This window comes from Mustela putorius, unplaced genomic scaffold, assembly GCF_011764305.1.
Source record: "Mustela putorius furo isolate JIRA1106 unplaced genomic scaffold, ASM1176430v1.1 tig00000095_pilon_pilon_pilon, whole genome shotgun sequence".
Classification (NCBI taxonomy): Eukaryota; Metazoa; Chordata; class Mammalia; order Carnivora; family Mustelidae; genus Mustela; species Mustela putorius.
The window spans coordinates 24,148,001-24,173,514 of NW_025421280.1; the positions used below are offsets into that span (position 1 = coordinate 24,148,001).

General features: G+C 48.6%; 1 protein-coding gene across 5 annotated transcripts in view; it reads left to right on the top strand.

Moving 5' to 3' along the window:
* KIF9 (kinesin family member 9) overlaps positions 1–19,587 on the top strand; it is a 47,522-nt gene extending 27,935 nt beyond the window's left edge. For all 5 annotated transcript variants that reach the window (XM_004760771.3, XM_013060588.2, XM_004760770.3 and 2 more), the window contains 11 exons: positions 1,900–1,968; positions 2,695–2,799; positions 4,368–4,423; positions 5,179–5,269; positions 5,755–5,888; positions 7,224–7,415; positions 8,980–9,194; positions 12,386–12,562; positions 12,854–12,969; positions 13,367–13,471; positions 19,284–19,587. In XM_004760771.3, the coding sequence (XP_004760828.1) occupies positions 1,900–1,968; positions 2,695–2,799; positions 4,368–4,423; positions 5,179–5,269; positions 5,755–5,888; positions 7,224–7,415; positions 8,980–9,194; positions 12,386–12,562; positions 12,854–12,969; positions 13,367–13,471; positions 19,284–19,334 (1,311 nt within the window). In that variant the 3' untranslated portion in view covers positions 19,335–19,587. The remainder of the gene's footprint in view (positions 1–1,899; positions 1,969–2,694; positions 2,800–4,367; positions 4,424–5,178; positions 5,270–5,754; positions 5,889–7,223; positions 7,416–8,979; positions 9,195–12,385; positions 12,563–12,853; positions 12,970–13,366; positions 13,472–19,283) is intronic.
* Positions 19,588–25,514: the final 5,927 nt, after the last annotated feature.

Consider the following 25,514-nt stretch of genomic DNA (forward strand, 5'->3'; position numbering starts at 1 on the left):
AATTTTTTGGTTTCCCAGTGCCTGTAAAAGTCATGTTTACACCATACTGTAGTCTGCTAAATGTGCAGTAGCATCGTGTCTTAAAAAAAAGTATATACCTTAATTTAAAAATGGTTTTTCAGTGGGGTTCTTGGCTGACTCAGTTGGTTGAGCATCCAACTCTTTTTTTTTTTTTAAGATCTTATTTTTTTTTAGATCTTATTTATTTATTTGACAGACAGAGATCACAAGTAGGCAGAGAGGCAGGCAGAGAGAGGGGGGAAGCAGGCTTCCTGCTGAGCAGAGAGACCAATGCAGGGCTTGATCCCAGGACCTTGGGATAATGACCTGAGCTGAAGGCAGAGGCCTTAACCACTGAGCCATCCAGGCACCCAGCATCCAGCTCTTGATCTCAGCTCCAGCCTTGACCTCAGGGTTGTGAGTTCAAGCCCCCTGTTGGGCTCCATGCTGGTTGGGGAGCCTACGCAAAATAATAATAATAATAATAATAATAATAATAATAATAAGTAAATAACTGTTAAAAAATATTTTATTGCTAATAAATGCTAACCATCGTCTGAGCTTTCAGCAAGCTGTAATCACTGATCACAGGTCACATAATAAATACAAGAATAATGAAAAGGTTTGAAATACTGCAAAAATCACCAAAATGTGATGCAGAGACATGAGGTGAGCAAATGCTATTGGGAAAATGGTACAAAACAGAGTTGCCTGACACAGGGTTGCTACAAACCTTCAATCTGTAAAAAGTGCAGTATCTGGGAAGTTCAATAAAGCAAAGTGCAATGAAATGAGGTATGCCTGCCTACAATTTCTCTTGAACAATTTTTTTAAATGTTAGCGGGGAAAAAAAGAAAGAAATAGATAAATTCTAGAGTTCCACCGCTCAGTACATTAGCTCTGCTTGCTTGGGGCTATTTAAATTAGTTAAAATTAAAGTTCACTTTCTGGGTCACACTAGTGACATTTCAAGTATTCCATAGCTACATGTAGCTCATGGCACAGATAAAGACCGTTTCCATCATTACAGAAAGTTCTGTGAAACAGCATTGCTCTGGGGTATGTTGGTGATAGGTGCTATGAAAAAAATTAGAGCAAGATTTGCAAAAAAGAGTGGTGTGGGCGTGGGGAGGGCATTGCAGTTTTCCGCGGGGTGATTGAAGTTTTCTTAATTTAGAAGCTCTTGAACAAAGACTTGAAGGAGGTGTGGGGGTGAGCCAGGGCAGTACTTGGGGGAAGAGTGTCCCGGGCAGAGGGGACAGGTAGGGCAGAGGCGGGAGTGTGCCAAATAATTTGGTAGGGCTGGAATGAGCTTGGGGGGAACAGCAGGGAAGAAGTAATGGGGGCAGATCACAAAGGGCCGACGTTACCCAACAGAAACCTAGAAAGACCCAAAGATCTAAGGACAAAAATGTTGTGCAGTGTTGTTTGAAGCAGCAAAAATATTAGAGGTGACATACCTGATTATCAGCAGGGAATGGCGATATGTCTGTGCAATGGTCAGGAAGGATGAGGGTAAAAGGTACAACTGTGCTTGGAGGCAGTGGGCTGCACTGAGAGGGACACCACCCTGGTAGACCAGAAATCTGAAGCTCCTGGGAGTCGGGGTATGCGGTTGCCCTGTGGGTGCCTGTGCTCACTGTGTTCTGTCTCCTCTGCTCTAAGAGGCAGAGGCCAGGGGACTGCTGAGGCCCCCGGAGACCCTAAACTCACCCCAGTTGGGGCAAAGTCACTGATTGGGAGGGAGCTGTCCAGATGCTGACATCACACCCCACAGGTTTCCAGGAGGTGCCTGGATGTCCAGGCATAGATTAGGGAATTGTGGGCTTGTTCTGGGAGAGGCAGGGTGTTCTCTCTGATGGTCCTCCCTGCCCCACCCCAAACTATGTTTCCTGGCAGCGAATGGTGAAGAACCTGGAGAAGGAGCTGGCGCTGCTCAAGCAGGAGCTGGCCATCCATGACAGCCTGGTAAGGGGCTAGCGGCAGGGGTCTGGGGTGAGGGGTTGGCTGGACTGCTAGAGGGGGTGAGGTCAGGGCACCAGGTGGGCAGAGGGACTGGGTGGACAGGGGCCAGATGGGTAGGTAAGCCAAGTAGGTAGGGAGACGGGAAGGGGGCTGGGGAACAGGGATGCCTGGAAGCTAGGGATACTAGAAGACCAGGAGGATGTGGGCAGGGATTTCAGATACCAGGGAGCAGAGGCAGACAGTTTACAGGAAAATGAGAGGCAGGTGGCAGGCAGGTAGGGCAGGGGCAGACAGCATGGGGGTCAAGGTCAGGGAGGTGGGACAGTTTGGGCAGTGGGAGAGGGGCAGCAGCAGAGTGCCCTGAGGGCAGAGGGTGGGAACTGGAGACCTCTGACAGCTTGCCTGGGCCTACTTACGGTCCAGGGAGGGTCTCTAGGCAGAGGCAGCCACCACCTCCACACACCCCCCTGCCACAGCCCTCATGGGACAGAGTCTGCTGAGTCTCAGCCCCCTTGCTTGGAGTGGCAAGCCCATGTCAGGCGGCTCTCAAGACCTAGTTGTCCCTCTGTGACCCCAGAACCTAGCCAGCATGGTCAAGGGAATGGAGCTGGCTTAGTTGGCCAGGGCCTGTGTCCAACCTCCCTACCTTGGTTTTCAGAACGACCCCTGCTGCCCCTGTTGGGCTCAGGTGTTTGGAGCTTGTTGACATGTTCTTCATCCTCCTTCAAGGCCAACCGCACCTTTGTGAACTACGATCCCATGGATGAAATCCAGATTGCTGAGATCAACTCCCAGGTGCGGAGGTACCTGGAGGGGACGCTGGACGAGATTGACGTAAGGAGCCTCTCCTCGGGACCATGCCCTCCCTATCCTGGGCATCCCCCACTTGTGCTGGGCTGGCCTTGGAACCTCATTCTGAATGGGTGCAGTGGGTATGGGGTGGGTGGTGCTGGACCCCTGGCCTTGGGCTCTACAGCCTACCGAGGCCTCAGCATCCATGTTTAGGGTTACAAGGATGGGTGTGCCCCTCAGAGTGGCCAGCATCCTTGAATAGCCTTGACCACACAGGGGGTGGCCCATTACTGTGGGAACAGGGTGGTCCTTGGAGCCAGGCTGCCCTGGATCACATCCTAGCTCCGATGTCTCCTTGCTGCATGACTTCAGCAAAATGCTCGACCTCGTGTACTTGGGTGGCCACACCTGTAGAGTGAGAGGGAAATCAAAGTGGAATTAACTCAGGATCTCAACTGTGCCGGGCAGAGTGAGGCCATTCAAGGGTAGCCGTCACATGGGCTGACAGGGCAGACACGCAGGGCCTGTGTTGGAGTAAGCTAGGGAGGAAGAGACAGCAGCCACACAGGGAAGGGTCCTCAGGGGGAAGGATGCATTCTATTTTGACAGTGCAGGACAGGAAACCCCTCACCGGGGAGCTACATGGCAGCACCACCCACCCCATACCCGCCACGCTGGGCTTCTTACTGTGGCAGCTCTAACTGACAGGCCTGGGACAACTGAGGAGTGGGCTCTTCTGGCCTTGGAGCAGGGTTAGTCCTGGAATGACCCTCTGTCAAGGGTAATGCTTGTGGTCTGTAGGGCCAAGAGGGAAGCCAGTGGCCTTCCTCGAGCCACTGATGTGTATATGCTACACAGAGAGTTCATGATGGAACCTTGTAGAAACAGGAGGGAGCTGAAGACAGTAAATTTTATTAAAATTTTTTTCTTAGTATTTTCAAGAACTAGAGTCAATTTTATAGAGACCTTCACTTAGAAAAGGTAATTTTTAAAGACTCATTTATCTGAGAGAGCATGAGCTCGCAAGCATGGCAGGGGAAGGGGCAGAGGGAGAGAGAGAGAATCTCAAGCAGACTCCCTGCTGAGCATGAAGCCCAGTGCAGGGCTGCAACTCATGACTCTGAGATCACAACCTGAGCAGAAATCAAGAGTCAGCTGCTTAACTGTCTACACCACCCAGGCACTCCACGGAAGGTCATTTTTATAGCCTCAGTATTTACTTAGTTTGAAAACTATGAATCAGTTGTGTTTCTCTGCTCATTTTTTTAAAAGATTGTATTCATTCATTTGAGAGAGAGAGCGCGTGCACAAGCAGGGGGAGAGGCAGAGGGAGAGGGAGACGCAGACTCCCTGCTGAGCTGGGAGCCCGACGCAGGGATTTGATCCCAGGACCCGGAGATCTTGACCTGAGCTAAAGGCAGATCCCCAACAGCTGAGCCACCCAGGCGCCCCTGTTTCTCTGTTCTTGAGGAGGTTCCTGATGTTCCATTCTCAAGACATACATGATTAAAGGGTTAGCCAAGGAGTCCTGGTTTCTCTTCTGAGTGTAGACACACCTTCAGCCCTGCGTGGCCTGAGGCCCAACCTCTGCCTTGCTGTCTTGCCTCCAGATCATCAACCTCAGACAGATCCAGGAGGTGTTCAACCAGTTCCGGGTGGTGCTGAGGTAAGGGACCCTCACCCGCCCATCAGACTCCTACATCAGGCTGCCGTTTTCATTTCCCATGGCCAGGGTGTGGCTCTCAGCACACGGCCTTGTCTCTCATGGATGAGAAGCCAGCTCAGAGTCCTTGGGGTGTGCCCAGGCCCCTGAGCTCTCAGAACCTCCAGCCATCCCTCTCCCCTGGGGGAAGCCGGGAGGAGAGCTGTCTGTTCAAGGCCAACTCAGAGAAGAAGTGATCCCTGGTGGGTGTTTCCTGAGTTCATGAATTAGACGGGAGGTCCTTCTGGAGTGCCAGCCCTGAGTGTGGCCAGAGCAGGGCATCATGAATATGCCCTGTGCCCCGCCCCCACCTCAGGAGGCATTTGTGATGTATTGGGGTGCAGACATACCTGTACAGTGAACAGCTTGTGCTGGGTGGTAGCACAGGCGTGGGTCACATGTTTCCCTGGGGCCTTTTAAAGATAGAACCTAGGTGGGAAACCATGGTCCTGAGGCAGGCTTACAGTCCTTGTTAGTTTCCTTGGAGCAGAAGTCCCTGGCATACAAGGGTGGCCACTGCCAATTCGAGGGGTGAACAGGTGGTATGTGGTCTGAGGAATCGGGGTGTGGAATGGGCTTGTTTTGTCTGGTTCACCATGAGGGTGTGGCTCCATCACAAGGGGCCACACCCAAATGACTTCTAGTTCTCATACTTGGTTTTCGATCTGGAAGGTTCAGCCTAGCTCCAAGGTGCAAGGTGTTCTCTCCTCTCTCTCAAGCCAACAGGAGCAGGAAGTGGAGTCCACTTTGCGCAGGAAGTATACCCTTATAGACAAGAATGACTTTGCCGCCATCTCCGCCGTCCAGAAGGTATGCACGGTTGCTTCCTGTTGACAGCGTTCATGTCAGATTTTTTCCATCCCCAGACCTTTCCAGAAGCAGCAGGGGTTCTACATCCGAGCAGATCTAGGGTTGCAACAGATAAAGGGAATACCAGGATGAGCGTGACCCATGCAAGAGTAAACCGGATATGAATTCAGAATGGTCTCCAGGATTGGAGTCATGACCATAAACATGACCATAAACAAGACCAGTTCATGGAATTAGGCTAGAAACAGGCCTTAAGATCCTCAAGGGTTGGCATGAGACACCAGACCATTGAGTGAAGTTGATGTGGAGTGTGGACATCGGTGGTGAGAGACAGTGCTGTTGGAGACAGCCTCAAGCTAGCAACCTGGGCCCGCCATCTTGGCATGTGGGGTGAATATACCCACCTAAGCATAAGAGTTACTTGGGTCCCCCACAGGCCAAAACCCTTAATCTAACCCTCAGCCCTGTGGCTGGCCTCTATCCAGGCAGGGCTTATGGATGTTGAGGGCCACCTCGTGGGTGAGCCTGATGGACAAAGCTTCGGACTCGGGGTCACGCCTTTCTCTACCAAACCTGGGAAGAAACCCAAGTCCAAGAAGATGTTCAAAGAACAGCTCGGGTGAGGAACCTTCCTGTTGCTTTACCTGCTCACCACTTGGCCCTCCTCAGCTGGTGAAAGAGAGGACACAAGCTAGTGTCTTTGCTACTGGGTGGTCCCTATTGCTCGTATTGCTGAGAATACTAGCAACATCTGTGGGGTCCAGGCTGCGCTGGTTACCTCTTATCCACAACCCCAGGAGGTAGGAGATCATGGCTCCATTTTACTAATGTAGAAACCAAGGCTTGGAGAGTCAGTTCACACCACTGACGAGTGATAGAGTAGAATAGAGAAGCCGGGTACCACCCAGGTATTACCTGTGGAAACCACCCCTAACTAGAGTCCTGTGACCTACTCCTTGGTACTCATGTCACCTGAATGCCCCAGTTCACCTTCCAGACAAGAATCGTTTGTGTGCACCAGGCGAGAGAAGTGTCAAGGCTCACTAAATGAGATGCCCTCCCTGGAAGGTGCTGGTAGCTGTGGACATGAACACGGGCTCTAGGAGGCTTCTCTCACAGAAGGGGTCACCTTGTGTGAGGCATGGCAGCCTCTCTGGGCTTCCGTTTTCTTCTCCCTAAATTGGGGAATCATAATAGTAGCTTCAAAGTCAGGAGGGTTGTTGGAAAGATAAACGGTGAAGGCAGCCCCCGTACCTAGAACATACACCATCCTAATGGGTGTTGCTATATTATCATCTGTCAGAGGACACGGGCCGGAGCTGATCATAGAAAACTGTTCCATGTGTAGTTGAGTAGCAGGGGTTGCTGAGGTCCCTGGTCTCCTCCTGACAGCTCAGGCCTGCTCACATGTGCCTCTCTGAGGAGGAGGAGGACCCTGGGTGCCATCACTTGGAGAGAGAGGGCAGCTACTTTTCTGGGAGTGGCTGTGGGCATTCGTTGAGGTGGGAGAGTGGGTTGTGGACTGATCAGGCAGCAGGGCAGACATGTCTTGCTTTGTCTTTGGTCCCCAGACAGACCTATGTGGGGTGGCGGCTCTGCCTTCCCAGGATGGCTGTGTGATGAAGACCTCCACAGCCCGGATGCTCCCGGGAGCCTGTGGCCCTCCTCACAGGCCCAGCCGCTTTCAAACCTGGAGACTGCCTAGTTTCCCAGGTGTCTCCTGCCAGGGATGGCTAAGGGAGGGCTCCTCATTCTGAGGAAGGGGGGAAGAATGCCCATCGGCGTGGCTTACGGTCATACCCTTTGCCCTTCAGCCTAGGAGTATGATCCAGCTAGGACTGCATGGGATGGGGCTTTTGCTGTCTGTGGGTTTGGAAATGTCACTCCCCGAAGTACCAGAGATACCTTACTGCCTATGACTGAGCCCTGGGGCCTCCCTGCCTTCTCCTTCCAGCTCCTTAGGAAGAAAGGAAGGTGCTGGCAGCCCTGTGAGTGGCAAGGATTTGGAGGTCTCCATTTCCAAGACCCAGGCGACCCCATCGTCCAAGGAGGGGGATGTCAAAGACTTGCCCCTGCGGGACCGGGAGACCTCCAGCTCTGAGCCCCTTCCCTTAGACTCCCCAAAGGAGGAGTGGCGCCCACCCAGGTAAGCACCTCAGGCCAGTTCACCAGACCACTCAAAACCCGAATGTGGTCATGTCAAGAGCGCCTACAGAGAAATGAGAAGTAAAAGAGGGGGTAATAGGCAAAGGCCAGGAGCACAGTCTGGAAAGAAGCAATGTGATGGCTGAGCCACACGCGAACCGGTCCCGCCTTAGGAGCCCTCCAAGATACACAGTTATATGTGGAATCATTTTAGATTCTTCAGAGAGTAGTCATTTAAAGAATTATGTTTACAATTTTAAAAAAAACTAATGTATTTATATTAAAAAATTAACTAACTTAAAAATAACTAATTCAAAAGGCCCTATCTTTTTAAGGTATGAGACCCCTTCCTCTAGCTACCCGGTTCCTCTCCCTGGTGAGCCAATAATCGAGTGTTCAGCAGTGGAGCCTGAGGAAATGATTAGAGCTGTGGACAGAGATTTATGCAAACATGTTCATGGCATCATTCATTTAAAAAGCCAAAAACGAGTTTTGGAAACACCTTCAGTAGCTAATGTTACTGAAAAGGTACTAAGTGAATGATTGTCTCTGCCCTTGGGATGTACAAGGATGGGTGTGAAGAATTCTTTCCTTAGCAGATGAACATTTCCAAGAACTCAGAGAAGTTGAAAGTACTGTACAGCCGACACCCTCTTGGTTCTGCATTGAACACATTGCTTCCTTCATCACACATCTGTCTTTCTCTTCATCCCTCTTATTTTTTCAATGCATTTTTTTAACTTTTTAAAAAATATTTTATTTATTTGACAGAGATCACAAGTAGGCAGAGAGGCAGGCAGAGAGAGAGGAAGGGAAGCAGGCTCCCTGTGGAGCAGAGAGCCCGTTGTGGGGCTCGATCCCCGGACCCTGAGATCATGACCTGAGCTGAAGGCAGAGGCTTTAACCCACTGAGCCACCCAGGCACCCCCCCCCTTTTTTAGTATTTTATTTATTTATTGCATTTTTTTAACTTTTAAAAAATTTATTTATTTTTAAGATTTTTATTTATTTATCTGAGAGAGAACACAAGCAGAGGGGAGGGGCAGAGGGAGAGGAAGAATCAGGGACTCTCAATCCCAGGCCCCATTCAAGGGACCAAGCCACCCCAGCGCCCCCTGATGCATTTCAGAGGAAGCTGCAGACAGTCCACATTCCCTACCTCAACACTTCACCTCACATCCTCACAGTGTGAAGGAATGCCTCTGTGAAAAACACAAGATGTAAAATGGTATCTGCTGCATGACATCAAACATTAAATAATGAATCAAAGAAATCCCTGAAGGAGATACACCAAAGCGTAGTTGCCAATAGGTAGTGAGTGGTTTTTTGCTTTGTTTTCTGTTTTTTACACTTTTCCTTGCTGTCCTTACTTGCTGTGATGGTCACGTGCCCTTGCTGGGGGGGGGGCGGGGGGAGTCAGAGACAGACACGGGGGCGTGGTTTCTGCATAGGGTGCCTGGGACTTCTGGTCACCTGCCCACAGAAGACCCCCACCAACCACCCCAAGAAGAGGGACAAAGTGCCTAGTGGCTCTGGCTCCCCTTCCCTTCCCCTTCTGTCTTCAGGCCCAGTACCCCACCCCCCAAACCTGTGGCCTTCGAGGACTTTAAGAACGAACGGGGCAGTGAGATCAACCGCATCTTCAAAGAGAACAAATCCATCTTGAATGAGCGGAGGAAAAGGGCCAGCGAGACCACGCAGCGCATCAATGCCATCAAGCAGGAGATGGACCTGACCAAGGAGGCACTAAATTTTCAGAAATCAATCCGGGAGAAGCAAGGTGAATGTGGTGGGAAGGTGGCGGGTGGCGGTGGGAGCTGAGTCATCCTGCTCTAAACCGGGCAGCCTTGGGCACCAGAGGACGGAAACAGGAGGGGGCTGTGGTCTTCACGCCTGGGTCGTCGTGTGGGTCTAGCCAGCCCCGGGGAGTCACAGGCTCCTTCCGTATCAGACAGACTTTGCCTGTGGATCTCCCGCTATTTTGTTATCTCAGACCTAGGTGCTGGGCCTTCTACCTGGTGTGTGCTGCTCCCAGTGGAGAAGCAGGCCTTTGGTCCTATAGACACTTCCCCAGAGGGATGGGCAGCTTGTGACCCCCACAAGGGCCGTATACGGGTCCTGGTGTGGTCTCACTGCCCAGGGTGGTCTGATTGGCGTGAGGGTGCTAGTGAAGACAAGAAACTGAGGAGGGAAAGAGAGAGCTTAAGGAGCCATTGTCACTGAGACCATTCCTCATGCTCATCCCTCACCACCCATGCTGGCCTGGCAGTCTCGTCTCCTAAGGCAGGTGGTGTCTGGGGGGCCCTCAGGCTCAGAGAGGAGGGACCTCAGTGTGGCGAGGGTGCTTACCTGGTGACCCTGACCCTAGTGCCCTTGTCCCAGTGAGGGACCGTGCTCACCCCTGCCCTGGGGTGCCCTCCCACCTTGAGTGTGCAGAGGACTCATCGGGGAGGGCCGATCAAACACAGACTCCCAGGCCCTGACTACTGGCTAACTCGGGAGATCTGGAGCAAGGCCCAGAACTGCATTTTAATGAGTAACCATCCCGACTCGGAGGCCAGAGGTTCAGAAGCCACATTCTTGTTCACAGTCCTGGTCCCATTGTCCTTCTCCCGACGAGGCACAGCGGAGGTTAGCAGGCTTCCCCTGGCTAAGTCACAGCCCTGTTCCAGGTGGGCCGCCCAGGTGGCAAGGTGTTGGGGCATCTCCAGATGTTGTTTTATTTCGGCGGTCCAGGCGGATCATCTCACAGTCGGATGTGCGCATTACTCATTTACTTCTCAGAGGGCAGCTCCAAATACTTCAGGCCACTCTGCTTACACCCTACAGACCAACAGTGACACACTGCTCCAGAGGGCTAAGCCTCCATGGGTCTGGGCACGGGGGAGGGCTGGCAATGGTGGCTCCAGCCAGAACCTCCAGGGTGAAGATCTTACAGGACCAACGACTTCTTTGTCCCTTCTGCCCACACCTTCTTTGACTGCAACTTCTTATCACTTATTTACATATCTTAGATAATATATATTCATGCTATGCTGACGTATCATTTATGCCTAAATATACCTGAAAACAGATATTTTAGAGGAATGAGATAAAGATTAAATAAACATTTTTATTTTATTTTTATTATTTTTTAGAAGATTTTATTTATTTATTTATTTATTTGTCAGAGAGAGAGAGTGTGCACAAGCAGGCTGGCAGGCAGAGGCAAAGAGAGAAGCAGCTCTGCACTGAGCAAGGAGCCGATGTGGGACTCAGTCCTAGGACCCTGGTATCACGACCTGAGCCGAAGGCAGTGGCTTAACTGACTGAGCCATCCAGGTGTCCCAATAAACACTATTTTAAAATAGTGAAAATTTGGGGGCACCTCAGTTGGAAGAGCGTGTGACTTGATCTCAGGGTTGTGAGTTCGAGCTCTGTGTTGGGTGTAGAGATACTCAAATAAATAAAAACTAAAATATTTAAAATTTTATCTATCAGTATAAAAACATTTTTTAAAAGATTTTATTTATTTAAGGGAGAGAGAGCACAAGTGGGGAGCAGAGGGAGAGGGAGAAGCAGGTTCCCCACTGAGTAGGGAGCCTGACATGGGACTCAATCCCAGGACCATGGGATCATGACCTGAGCTAAAAGTAGTGGCTTAACTGACTGAGCCACCCAGGCGTCAAAAAAAACACATTTTTGCTCTTTCCCCACCAACATCAGTTGTTTTTCCATTGGTTATTAAAATACCAAATAAAATACTTTTATCTTGAGGGAATAGATCAAGAAAATATGTTTTTTGATTCATTTTGATTGATAGCCACTTATTGACCCAGAAAGGTCAGCAAATTTGGCATGTTAATTAGTGTTTTGTGAAAGAAAAATGAAAAATCATTTTAGGTTCAACTCTTTGAAGTTTTTTTCCTTGGCGATAATCAGAGGAACCGCCCCCGCCCTGCGGGACACGAAGTGTTCACGATCCCTCCCCATGTCAGCAGAATACTGTAAAGACTTTACTCGGTTAAGGACTTATGTCTGTCACAGTGACCACACTGGGGACTGCCCACGGCACACAGACCAGGCCGCTCTGCACTGAAGGGGAGGGACTTTAGCGGGAGGGCACTCTTTATCCCCTCCCAAATCTAGACTTCTTGAATTGAGACCAATTCAAGATTCCTAAGTGCTTCTCCATAAATGGTGTCAGTGAATATGTAACTTAATTTTTTCCCAGGAAATATCAGTGGAAGGACACCTGGAGACTGCCTCATGCTTCCGGCTCCCTCCCCTGGCCACATACCTCAGTCACATAGAAGACTCACTCTCCAGGCTTCCTGGGGGTGGGAGCCCCACAGCCCTGATGGGGTTGACCTGATGCCTATGCTGAGATTTCAAGGTCCCATGGGCAGTGGCTGGCTGAGTGCATGGCTTCACAGACCATATTATTTTGTCTTAACTCAGCAACCCTCATCTGACAGACCTTAAAAGCACCATGAGATGACAAAACAGCACAACAGACTCCTTTCCTCCTGAAGCCTCTGATAGCCTTTTGACATGATACAGATTCACACGCTCTGTTATTAATAACCTTGCCCAGGTGCCTTATGGTGCTAGCCTGTGGTGGCAGTTCGTGTCTATGACTCACAAAAAACGTAAACGTCCATTCAGTTGAGGTGGTTACTGAACTATCTTTGGCCAGTGAGGTTTAAGGTCAAATAAGTGTGAAACATGTGCCATCTCTACCCTCTCCCCTGCCCACTCGTCCTGTTCTTCAAGTTGCCAGTGTGTCCCCATCCGAGCTGAACTCCCTCTTCTGGTGAGACATGTCCTGGTGGCCTGGCCTCCTCATGCTTTGCCCACCCCCACCCCACACCCCAGCCCTTCCTCTAGTCTGTGGTCTTCGTGCCAGCACTTTGTTCCTTCTTTCCAGAATGCCTTCCTCCCCACACCCCAGGTGAGCTCCTCGTTCTCTGACCTCCTCTGTCCCTGCAGGCGAGTATGAAAACAAGGGGCTGATGATCATCGACGAGGAGGAATTCCTGCTGATCCTGAAGCTCAAAGACCTCAAGAAGCAGTACCGGGCTGAGTATCAGGACCTGCGTGACCTCAGGGCTGAGATCCAGTACTGCCAGCACCTGGTGGACCAGTGTCGTCACCGCCTGCTCACGGGTGTGCCATTTGGGAAGGCTGGCTGGCTACCTGAGGTCACGGGAGGCAGAGGGCCAGGCCTGGGTTCTGGAAGCCGTGTCAGAGCGTCTCTCTGACAGAGTCTGGGGCTTGGCAGGGGCTTCCGAAGTGTCCCCAGGACTCTGAGAGCCGGAGAGGGAGACAGGAAAGGGTGAGACCCTAGAGCAGGAAGCGAACAGAGGGTGCGCCTGTGGCAAGCACACACACAGGCTTTACCTGCTTCCTCGGGGCCTCCTCAGCACCTCACAGTGCTGCCTTCCCGCCTCCCTGCAGAATTTGATATCTGGTACAATGAATCCTTCTTCATCCCTGATGACATGCAAGTGTCCCTGAAGCCAGGTAGCAGCATCCGGCCGGGCATGGTGCCTGTCAGCAGGCTCGTATCTCTGGTGAGCGCCACGGGGGCTGGGGTGGGGACCGTGGGTGAGCACAGGGTGTGGGGGCAATACCCTTTGTCCTCTGTTTTCTCCACAAAGATGGCAGTGTATAGGCTGCTCCCAGACTCTCCCACAGCTGGCCTGGGCAAATGAACAGATCCAGGTCTCTCCCCCATTATGGAGGATGGGGACACAGAAGACATCACTTCCTGCTGCCACTTTTCTGGGGGAGCTCATCCTGCCAGGTGGCAGCTACAGAATATCTGGAAAATATGGGGCTGGGGGTTATGAGCTACCCTGCGTGGGGGTTTGCACACCCTGTGAGTGGCTGCCCTGATGCCCCCACAGGCCCTGTCAGGGTAGATCCTAACATTGGCAGGCAGAAGGGACTGAGTTGAGCCTCCCCTAGGGAGAAGATGACCAGGACAAGTTCAACCAGCTGCAGCAGAGGGTGCTGCCTGAGGGCCCCGACTCCATCTCCTTCTACAATGCCAAAGTCAAGACAGAACAGAAGGTAACTTGGTGTGGGGGAGAGGGGCTTATGTCTCCAGGAAGGTGGGGCTTCAGGGAGCACGTTATTAGGACACCCAAGATCACGCTTCCCACTTTGGAGAGGCAAAGAAGGACTGTGGCAGCCGAGGGAAACACAGAGTCACCCAGAGTCAGTGGGTGTCTTTTGCCAACTCCAGAGTCCTAGATTGGGTTAAATCCAGCAGGGGTCCCACACACCATAGCCAGGCCTGCAGAGGGTTATTGGGAGCTAAGCTGGTACCATGTGTGGGTCACAGCCCAGGGCAGGGTCTGGGAATCTTCTGAGACCACTGCCTGTTGGGGACAACCTCTCCAGTGGGGGCCACCATGAACAGGAGGCAGGGGACAGAGGCCCTGTCTCTCTGGAAAGGTTTGCTGGAACCCAATTACTTGGCTGAGGAAGGCAACCCTGGCCAGGCTGCTCCCATGGACCCCACTGGCTGACTCCAAAAAGCTTGCTCAGGGTTGTTCATGAAAATCTCTCTGTGGGAAGATGGGACTCTCCCAGAGGACTGGGGAAAGAATGGAGTAGGGGCAAGTGCTTAGATAGCATACCCTCAGAAATCATTTGACTGTGACCGCCATGTAGGGGCTTCCTTCTCTGGCTACAAAGAGGCCTGCCCCTGCTGGGCTTGATGGAAGGGGCACATGGTAGGAAGCAGGGGTTCAGCTTTATTTTTTTGCAGACAGATATCCAGTTTTCCCAGTGCCAGTTGTTGAAAAAAAGGATTCTTCATTGAATGATCTTGTTACCCTTGTTGAAATTCAATTAACCATATATGTGAGGGTTTAATATTTGGACTCTCAATTCTATTCCATTGATCTGGAAGTCTGTCTTTATGCCAGTACTGTAATGTCTTGGTTACTATAAACTTGTAGTTAGTTTTGAAATTACAAAGTATCAATTTTCCATCTTTGTTCTTCTTTTTCAAGATTGTTTTGACTATTCTGGGTTCTATTTCCATACAGATTTGCAGACCAGCTTGTCAGTTTATGCAGAGAAGCCAGCTGGGACAGAGGTTGTGTTGAATCTCCAGATTGATTTGGGGAATAGTGCCATCTTAACAATATTAAGTCTTCAAATCTATGAACATAGGCTATCTTTCTATTTATTTAGGTGTTTAATTTCTTTCAGTGGAGTTTTGTACTTTTCAGAGTATAAGTTTTGTATTTAAAAAAGTCTATTCCTAAGTATTTTATTATTTTTGATGCTATTATGAATGGAATTATATTTTCAATTTCATTCTTAGATTGCTGTTCATTGTATGTATAGAAGTACAGTTGATTTTTGTGTAACAATGTGGTATTCCATCACCTTGCTAAATTCATTTATTAATTCTAATAGCTTCTTAGTGGATTCCTTAAGACTTTATACATACCAGATCATATCATCTACAAATACAGATAGTTTTACCTCTTCCTTTCCAATATGATGCCTTTTATAACCTTTTCTTGCCTAATTTGCATGGCTAGAACCTCTAGTACAAGGTTGAAATAAGAGGTGAAGGTTGCCATCTTCGTCTTATTCCTGACCTGATGGGGGGCAGATATTCACAGATGTTAGCTGTGGGGTTTTCCTAGAGGGGAAAAAAAAAGATCCTTAGAGTAGAATTTCTCACTCCGCTGCACATGAATCACCAGGCTGTTAGAATACAGAGTCTGATATGTCAGCCCTGGAGTGGAGCCTGAGATTCTGCATTTCCGATAAACTCCCAGATGGTGCCTATGTGGCTAGGCCAGGGCACACCCTTTGAATAGCACACTTTGAAGTTCATTATTAGGGGGTGCCTGGCTGGCTCAGAAGAGCATGCAACTCTTGATCTCAGGGTTTTGAGTTTGAACCCTGCAGAGGGTGTAGAGATTAAATAAATTTTAAAAACTTAAAAGAAAATGAAGTTTCTTCAGAGAAACTTTCTCTCATCAGGGTGAGAAAGTTCACATTATTTAATCCAAAATCCATATTTCAGCTTTTGGCAGTTGTCCTAATGATGTCCTTTATAATTATTCTCCCTTCCCATCCTGTTCAGGATCCAGTTTAGGATCATGCTTTACATTTAGTTGCCATGGCTCCTTTAATCTAGAACAATTCCTCAGTTTTTCCTTGCGTTTCATGTTTTGAAGAGTCCAGGCCTTTTTTTTTTTTTTTTTTTAGTTGAATGTCCCTCAGTTTAGGTTTGTGTGATATGTTCTCATGATTCCAATTCAAGTTGTGCATTTTGGGCAGGAATACCCAGAGATGATGCTATGTTCTTCATGGTCCATTTATCAGGAGGTGCCTCAGTCAGCTTGGGACGCTATAACAAAATACCGTAGGCTGGGGGCTGGAGTCTTAAACAACAGACATTTCTTTCTCATGGTTCTAGAGTCTAGGAAGTCCAAGATCCAGGTGCTGGCAGATTTGCTTCTTGGTGAAGGCCTTCTTCCTGACTCATAAACGGCCATATTTTTTGCTGTGTGCTCACATGGCTTTCCTAGGCCTGTGTTTGTATATATATAGAGAGAGCTATTTCTCTCTTTCTGTTCCTCTTTTTCTAAGGACACTAAACCATCATGAGGAGCTCCACGCTCATGACGTCATCTAGATCTCATTACCTCCCCAAAGTTCCCCACCTATTAATACCATTACAGTGGCCATTAAGGCTTCAACAAATGTATTTTGAGGGAATATAAACAGTCTGTAACAGGAAGCACAAGATGTTGCTTTGTCCCATTATTGGTGAGGTTAATTTTGATCAGTAGGTTACAGTCACCCTGTACATTGAATAAGAGGACCAGAAGGTCTTTGGGTTTGGCTTCCAGAATTTTATTCCTCATTGTAAACTTGTTTTGACTGGCATAAATTATTTCAAGATCATAAAAAAGGCAAATCGAAGTGATTTTCATGGTTGCCACCATGAACTTCTCTCTTGATATTCCGGACAAATCTTGCATTTTCTTGAATTACTTCCAAAGTCTCAGATAAACATTTGAATTCTAAATCATTCAACAGAGGAATCCTGAATTTCTGTGGTCAGTGCTATATTCTCCCATCCTCCCCGAATCTCTAGAACTCTCTGCATTGGACATTTCTTCTGTTGAAGACATGCCCACGAACACGCTTTATACGCACATGTTGACCTTGAGCCATTCCATCTTACATTTGTTTAAAACTTGTCCCATGTATTTTTACACATCCGACAGACAGCATCAGATTTGTTAAGATCAAAACTTTTTCCATTTTGTGGAATTTCTCTCTTGGTGGCTTTTATTCGCGCGCGCGTGTGTGTGTGTTTAAATCTTAAGTTCCTAGTTGATTGGTCTGCAGCTGTGGTAGTCTCGAGGGCATTAGTGCATTCCCACCCCCCCCCCCCCCCCACACACACACAATGTTTGTACTTGCTTCTGCAGTTAGCCATGGGGCATTGCCAGTGCAGGACCATTTTAACCTCCTCCAGAAATTCCAATGTGAGGGACGCCTGGCTGGCTCAGTGGGTAGAGTATGCAACTCTTGATCTTGGGGTCATGAGTTCGAGCCCCATGTGTGGTATAGAGTTTATTTAAAAAAAAAAATTACAGCTTGAGAAGAAATTAATATCCAGAATATATAGAGAACTTTTAAAGCTCAAAAATGGGCAGGGGCACCTGGGTGGCTAGGTGGGCTAAGCCTGTGCCTTCAGCTCAGGTCATGGTCTCAGGGTCCTGGGATCGAGCCCCACAGCAGGCTCTCTGCTCAGCGGGGAGCCTGCTTCCCCCTCTCTCTCTGCCTGCCTCTCTGCCTACTTGTGATCTCTCTCTCTGTCAAATAAATAAATAAATAAAATACTTTAAAAAAAATAAAAGCTCAAAAATAGGCAAAGAGGGGCGCTTGGGTGGCTCAGTGGGTTAAAGCCTCTGCCTTCAGCTCACGTCATGATCCCAGGGTCCTGGGATCGAGCCCCAAATCGGGCTCTCTGCTCAGTAGGGAGCCTGCTTCCTTTCCTGTCTCTCTGCCTGCCTCTCTGCCTACTTGTGATCTCTGTCTGTCAAATAAATAAATAAAATCTTTTTTAAAAAAGGGCAAAGAATAGATATAGCTGGAAAAAAATATACAGATGGAGAGTACACACATGAAAAGATAGACGTTCAAGGTCACCACTCATTAGGGAAAGGTGAATCGAAGCTACAGGATACCTGTTACCTCATACCTGATACCTCATACCTCACCTCATACCTGTTAGGATGGCCACTATCCAAAAGCCAGAGAATAACAAGTTTGGTGAGGATGTGGTGACATTGGAGCCCTGGTGAGCAGGCTGTGGGTGAGAATGTAGAGTGGTACAGCCAGTAAGTGAAACACGCCACTCACCAAAAGGCAAACGCTATAGGATTCCACTCACAGGAGGTACTTCGAGTGGCCAAAACCAGAGACAGGAAAAAGAAAGTGATTGCCAAGGGCTGGGGGAGGTAGGGAATGGGGGAGTTCGTGCTTAATGGGCACAAGGTTTCAGTGTTGCAAGAGGAAAAGAGTCAGGGGGATGGATGGTGGGGACGGTTGCATATTAGGAATGTATTTAACACTCCTGAGCTGTACACTTTAAAGGTTAAGATGGTATGTTTTATGTAATGTGTCTTTTGCCACAATAAAAACACCTGGGCAAACAAGAGGATTTCAGTTTAACATAGGAGCTGTGGGGGGTCTGGACTCATACCCACATTTCCAGTTGGGTTTTGCGTTCGCTTGTTTACTGCCCAGTGTTTCTGTATCCGCACACTTCCCGCCCGCTTTCTGAGAGCCCAGCAGTGAATTTCTGAACATTTAGTTGCTTTGTGGATGCATGTGTGTCCATGCCTCTGGAGATAGAAACCTCTTGCTTTCTTTTTGAACCTAATTCTTGCCAGAAACTTTCAAGTGGGCCCTTGGAACATGTTTGTTTCTTTTTAAACCTGAGTGCCTCATGATTTTGGGGGGTATCTGGGTGGCTCAGTCAGTTAAGCATCTGCCTTTGGCTCAGGTCATGATCCCGGGGTCCTAGGTTGGAGCCCTGAGTGGGCCTCCCTGCTCAGTGGAGTCTGCTTCTCCCTCTCCTCCTGCCCATCTCCCCATACTTCTTGTTCTCTCTCTCCTCTCTCAAATAATATATTTTTTAAAGATTTTATTTATTTATTTGACAGACAGAGATCACAAGTAGGCAGAGAGGCAGGCGAGGTGGGGGAAGCAGGCTCCCCACTGAGCAGGGGGCCCAATGTGGGGCTTGATCCCAGGACCCTGAGACCATGACCTGAGCCAAAGGCAGAGGTTTTAACCCACGATTAAGCCATGATTAAGCCATGACTGAGCCACCCAGGCGCCCCTCAAGTAATATTTAAAAATAAAAAATTAAAAACGTGCCTGCCACACCATATTTTTAAAAAGATTTTATTTCTTTGACAGAGAGAGAAAGAAAGAGGGAGAGAGAGCACAAGCAGGGGGAGTGGCAGGCACAGGGAGAGGGAGAAACAGACTTCCTATTGAGCAGAGACCCCTACATGGGACTCGATCCCACGACCCTGGGATTATGACCTGAGCCAAAGGCAGAGGCCTAACCAACTGAGCCACCCAGGTGCCCCCTGCCACACCATTTTAAAACAGTTTTACACACTTTCTTTAGGACAAAAGAACGAAAGGGGATGGATGGAACATATTTCTCACAGAATTGGGGCTGGTCAGAGGGCATCCTTGTCCCCAGAGTATGATGCTTGCAGAAAGAATGAGGGCGTGGGTGTAAGTGGCATGGCTTCGGGGTCTTAAGTCCATGCCTCCTAATCAATTCCCATTTTCTCCTCTTCTCTGTGTCCAGCGCAATTACTTGAAAACCATGATGGGCCTCCAGCAGGCACACAGGAAATAGGGACTCGTCGCCAGTGCCTTGAAGGATGAGACTCCTGGAAACTCCCACCTGCTCTCGTGGCGCTGCTGACCCACCTGCCCGGAGCTCCAAACGCCCTGCTCCGAGGCTGGGGCCCCGCGCAGAGAACTCACGATAGCCTGCCTTCCGACGGCAACATCCTTCACCCGACACCCTTGCTCATCCTCACAGAATGCTTGGGGTTTCAGTTCACTGTCGTATGCAGGGACAGGATAAAATCACTCTCTAGTCTGTACTTTTGATGTTCACTCAAAAACTTGCTTTTATTTCCTGTCCAGGAGGATGTCTTCCCTGTGTACAGGTGGGGTCAGAACTGAGTCTCCAGGAAGAAGGTGAAAAAGTAGTTCAGCCGCCCTCCTGCTGGCACGGCTTTCTCCCACCGGCCAGCGCCTTTCCTTCCCTGGATGGACATCCTGGGGGTGAGCTGGCTGTAAGGAGCCCCGGTTCTCACAGGTCCTTCAGGCTGTAGGTTCCCTGAGCCAGTGAAGGCAGGAGGCCCTTCTTCCTCAGCTACCAGAAGAGGAATGGGTCTTGGTGAAAATGGCTGAAGGGCAGATTTTCATTTCACATAAGAAGAGGCTTAAAATGAGAGCCATCTTACCATGATGTTAGCAGCAAGAGCCCCACAGTAGGAGGCTCTCTGGCAAGGAGGTTACAGACCATGCACTGCATAGAAGGTTGAACTGGATGGCGCTGGTCCAAAGACCCTGTGACTCTGACTTCAGCCTGTCAGTGAGCAGATGGATGGGGGTTTGTAGAAGAAAGTAGAAAGGTATCCTTGAGGTCAGCCCCTTTCTCTTTCACTGACTGATACACAATGATCCTAAAAGAGCTTTCAGAGACCTCTACTATGCCAAGGCTTCGCAGAGCAGTGCCCCAACTTCATCCTCCTGGATGACACTCATGGGAACTGTCACAGCCCAGAACTAATGGTGTGCACTCAGCCCTGTTGGTCTGTCCTCATGTTTCCTTCAATTGTGGCCAAATGGACAAATTGGCCCAGGCTCTGCCTACCCTCCCAGCTAGTGGAGGCCTTAGGCAGAGAGTTCTGGTTCTTTCCTTCCTTGGCTGTCCCTGTCCAACCAGGAACATGAGGGGGTTCCCAGGTCTCTGGAACATCTTAGGAAATAGGACACGACAAAGAGGTTACATCATCTTGTTGGGGCCACCGGAAGCAACTGTTTTTGGCATAACGAGTCCCCCTTCCCCTCATTCCCTGATGGCACCGCTGTGCTGGACATCACTCCATAGGATTCCTAGACGGCCAGTCTCAGGGCTTTGTCATGGCAGTTGGGCACATTCGTCTTTAGCTCATTCATTACCTTGTAGGCCTCTTTGGCACAACGTGAAACAGGTCGTCATGAGCATGGGCCCAGCCACAGGAATAAGCCAGGATGGCGCTTGGTAGATCACCCTTCACTCGAACTCCTCACAGGAGCAGATGCTTCCAACATGAGTGGGAGCTAGGGGGCATCATGTCCACTCAAATGGGCTTGTTGTTCTAGAAAATAGTTCCTGAGGAGCTAATCTGACCCCTAAAATCACCCCTGAGGGGCCTTCCAATTTCATCATGTGACAGATAAGATAACCTGACAATACTCTTGCTACAAACAGAAATGCTGGCTCAAGTAGAAGTTTTTATTTTTTATTATTTGTTAAAGGTTTTATTTGACAGAGAGAGAGCACAAGCACGGGGGGTGGCAGAGGGAGAGGGAGAAGTAGGCTTAGAGAGTCTGATCTGGGCTTGATCCCAGGACCCTGGTCTCATGACCTGAGCCGAAGGCAGCCGCTTAATGACTGAGCCACCCAGGCGCCCTGATCACAGATTTTTAAAAAAGCAGAACGTCTAAGGGTGAAAAAATGTTCTAAAAGTTAAAATGACAGACTAGAAACAGCAAAAGAGAGAATTAATGACCTGGATGTTGGATCTGAAGAAGATACTTGGAATAGAGCATAGAGGGATAGCAAGACAGAAAACAAAGTGTGGCTGAGAGACATGGTGGACAGAATGAGAAGCGCCAGGATACATGTAATCACAGATCCAGAGGTGATCCCAGGGACATCTGTCATGTGTGCTTATCCAGTGTCCTGGCTTTAAGTGTCTGTTCATATGCCAATTGTCAATTACTTACAGCTAGCCTAGGCTGCTCTCCTGTACCCAAACCTGTATGTAACAGTCACAGCTCACCTGGCATCTCTGATTGAATGTCTATAAAGACATCTACAAATCAGGGGTGCCTGGGTGGCTCAGTCAGTTAAGTGTTTGCCTTTGGCTCTGGTCATGTTCTCAGGGTCTTGGGATCGAGCCCCATGGCTCCCTGCACAGCAGGGAGTCTGCTTCTCCCTCTCCCTCTGACCCTCCTCCTTGCTTGTGTTCTCTCTCATTTTCTCGGTCTCAAATAAAAAAGAAGAAGAAGGCATCTACAAATCAGCGTGTTTAAAACTAAATGCCTAATTGTCGTCCAAATATGCCCCACCACAATCTCCCTTATCTCAGTCCAATTGCTCAGGCTAAATCCTTAGTTTTATACTAAACTCCTCTTTTCCTCTCACACCCCATGTCAAATCTGTCAAGAAATTCAGTGGACTTTACCTTTCTACTGCATTAAAAATCTGACCTCCTCCCCGCTTCTATTGCCCCAACTCTGATCTAAGCCACTGTTCTGTCTTGCCTGGGTATCTCAGCAACTTCCCGTGTTCTCTTTTCTTCCCCTCATTTTCTGTAGTCCATTTCCAGAACAGCTGCCTGGTTGATCCTTTTGAAATCTAAGTTAGACCACATCATACGTCTTTGCAGACTTCAGATGGTTCCTGTTTCTCTCAGAGTGAAACCCAGTTCCTTAAAACAGCTCGAAGGCCCTACGTGATCTTGCCTCCTGTGACTTTACTCTGTTCTCTCTTCTGCCCCCTTGCTCACTCTGCTCCAGCCATGTGGTCCTCCTCCCTGTTCCTCAGACATGCCAGGCAGCTCCTTCCTCAGGACCTTTGTACCTGCTGTTTCTTCTGCTTGGAATCTTCTCCCAGATGTCCACATGGCTCACTCTGACTTCCTCCAAGTATGCTTAAATGTCAACCTCTGTAGCAGATACTGTCATCCCTTGATCATAGACCCTTGCACTTGTCATTCCTGCAAGTGGATTCCTACTGAAAGCATCTGCAACTTTCTACATAAAGGCTTTCTCAACCGTAGGGATGTATTTGCTGCAAAGGGGGCCCAAATGCCAGGGAGTTAACATTGAGGAGCAACTCTCAGCCATTGAGTTGGCGGATGAGTATCCTAACCTCTCACCTGGATGCGACATTTCTCAGGCATGTTTGCTATTTCCTGGGACTTCGCAATAAAAGTACAAATGCACACACAGATGAATGGAACCAAAGGAAAAAAAGATGGTTGCTATATTTAGTGGAATTATCAGTGAAATAATATCACAAAATATTTAAAGTAGCTAATGATACAATTTTAAATCATATATAACAGTATAATGAAAAGGTTAAGATTGGACCAATGTAGCACCCAAGGTTTCTTTGGAGATTCAAGAGGACAAAGAACTCAGGGTAGTCCTCCCTGTCCTTCATGATCTTGAATCTGGAGGGTTCAGACACCTCTGTTACTGTTTCCTCTGGCATTGTAATGGAGGTTCCAATTGCCCCCCCGCCCCAACCCCCATCAGCTGGCCCCAGGGAGTCTCACTTTGCACTTGACTTGAGAGGGCTGCATTTTCCTGAGCCAGTACAACAGAGTGGTAAGCACAGGCTTCGGGCCAAGACATACGAATTTAAACTGGGACTCCATATCTTAATGGCGTGGGACCTTGGGCAAGTTGTCCAATTTCTCAGCCTTTTTTCATGTTTAAAATAATGATTAATAACCCTGGGGCCGTGTATGTCTAGTGCACAGCAGGGCTTCAACCAACTGAAACTGCCATGACATTAACAATAACAGTAATAAAGTACCCAGCATTATGTCTGATAGACAGTAAACATACATACACCCCCGCCCCCAATGTTAGGCTCCCTTTCCACTCCCCAAAATGGATTCTGAATTTGAAAAGGCAGCATTCAGACAGGCATTATTGTTCCCTAATTAAGCCTGACTGTGATTTTTAAAGACCAAAAGCTTTAGTACAGAGAAGTAGCTGCTAAAAATATACCCAGTGTCATCCTGGGCAGTGTTACTGGAGGTCAAGTGTCTTGGGTCAGCGAAGTAGTAGTCCCACGATATACCACATCCGCCAGGCTGCCTTGGAACTTCATGTTGGTGGCTGGAGGCAGAGTTTTCGAAGGACAGACTCCCCAGGGGAGGGTGACAAGCATCACGAGAGGCTCTGAAAAAACTCAAGCTGGGGCGCCTGGATGGCTCAGCTAAGCGGCTGCCTTCAGCTCCGGTCATGATCCCAGAGTCCTGGGATCAAGTCCCGCATCAGGCTCCCTGCTCAGCAGGGGGGTCTGCTTTTCCTCTGACCCTCCTCCCTCTTGTGCTGTCTCTCAAATAAATAAATATTAAAAACAAGAAAACAAAACCCCAAAACTGTCAAGCAAGGAATAGTCACAGAAATTAGAGACATTTAATCTGAGAAGTGAAGGGGTGTGTGTGCAGATTTTCTGTCATTTCAGGAGGGAAAAACAGGATGAGTTTTCCAAACCTGGAATGGATGGTCTTGGTGCAAACTGGGCCCCTGGTCCCTGGAGGATGCAAGCAGCGTCTGGGCAGCCCCAGTCAAGGTCCACGTGAAAGAAATCCTCAAACCAGGAAGTGAGGACTTGGGAGGCGTTAAATCTAAATTCTGTGATTCTATAAAAGCAGCTGTAAAGTTATTTAATGTATCAATCAAAAATCACATCATATATGTAGACATATTCATATTTGAGCAAAAAAGACTAAAATGTCAAAAGCTCAGTGGTGGTTTCTGGATGAAACAAGGACTTCCTTTCCTTTTGAATTTTTAGTTTATTAAATATTAATTCCTTTTATTAACAGAAATATCAAATTTAGAGAATAATAAGAAAAAGTTTTCTAATGAGCAGCTCAGCTTTATAACGATAAAGGGAGAGGCACTCTGCATTATCTGCAAATGCTGGAAGGGGGTCTTACGTGTAGGGAAGGGGTTTACCTCGGGGCTGGCCATGATTGTATGATTTGATAACTACGTGGCTGGTTAAGAAATGGAAAAAGAAAAGAAGTGAATTTCTGGATGCAGGTGGGATTTTCCTGTTACGAATCCCCTGAAGGAGAATCTTCTCTGTCCAGAAAAGCTGTAAAAGGCATTTTGAGGCTGGGATTTTGCATGTGTGGAGCAGACAAGTGCTATTCTTAAACTGGGGGTTGCTGTGCTACAGGGCTATGCCCTGGCCTTCTGCAGAAGGTGGGAAAGCTGAGGGAGCGACCTGGAAGGCTCTCAGAGAGGCAGAGAGGATAGAGAACACAGCCACAAATGGCGCCAAGTATATGAGAAAGGAACACAGGATCTGAGACCTCCCAAGTTGAGATACCACGACTCAGAGTCCAGGACCTTGGGTATTCTCCTTTCTCTGAGTCTCAATCTCTGCATCTGCAAAGTGGACGCAGCAGCTCTCATTACCCTCTCCGCTACAGGGATGCTAAGAGAATCACAGGAGATAATGTCCACAAAGACCTTACAATTTCTAAAGCCTTCCATAAATATGTTATTATTCCTGTTCTCTCAGGATGGCAGGAAGCTATATTAGGTAAGAATCTCTTCTGTTGGGTTAGAGTCTCAGAAAAGAGTGGGAGTTTGAACACCCAGTAAGAGCATTAAAAATTCCCAGAGCTATAGAAAAACATGGTGTGGTGGTGGTGGTGGCAGCAGCGCCAGTGGTGTCCAAGTCTAAGAAAGATTTTGTACATGAACCGTGAGTTTATTCGAACCGGACAAGAAACCAGGATCTCCTGAACACAGATGGATGACTGGATGTTAGTGAGAAGAACATCTAATGGTATTTAGGTGTTTCCAGCCCTTTAAGTCTTTTCATCTAAATTTTGTTACCATCTGTCCAAATATTCTAATATTAGTCAAGATGTATAATTAGCTCCTGAAACAAGCCTTGTGGTCTTCTGCCAATGCCACTTCCTTGAAAAGCTCTAGAGGCAGAAGATGGATTAGGAGCCCTTCCCTTGATGGTTGGCAGTCCGGTGATCCTGGG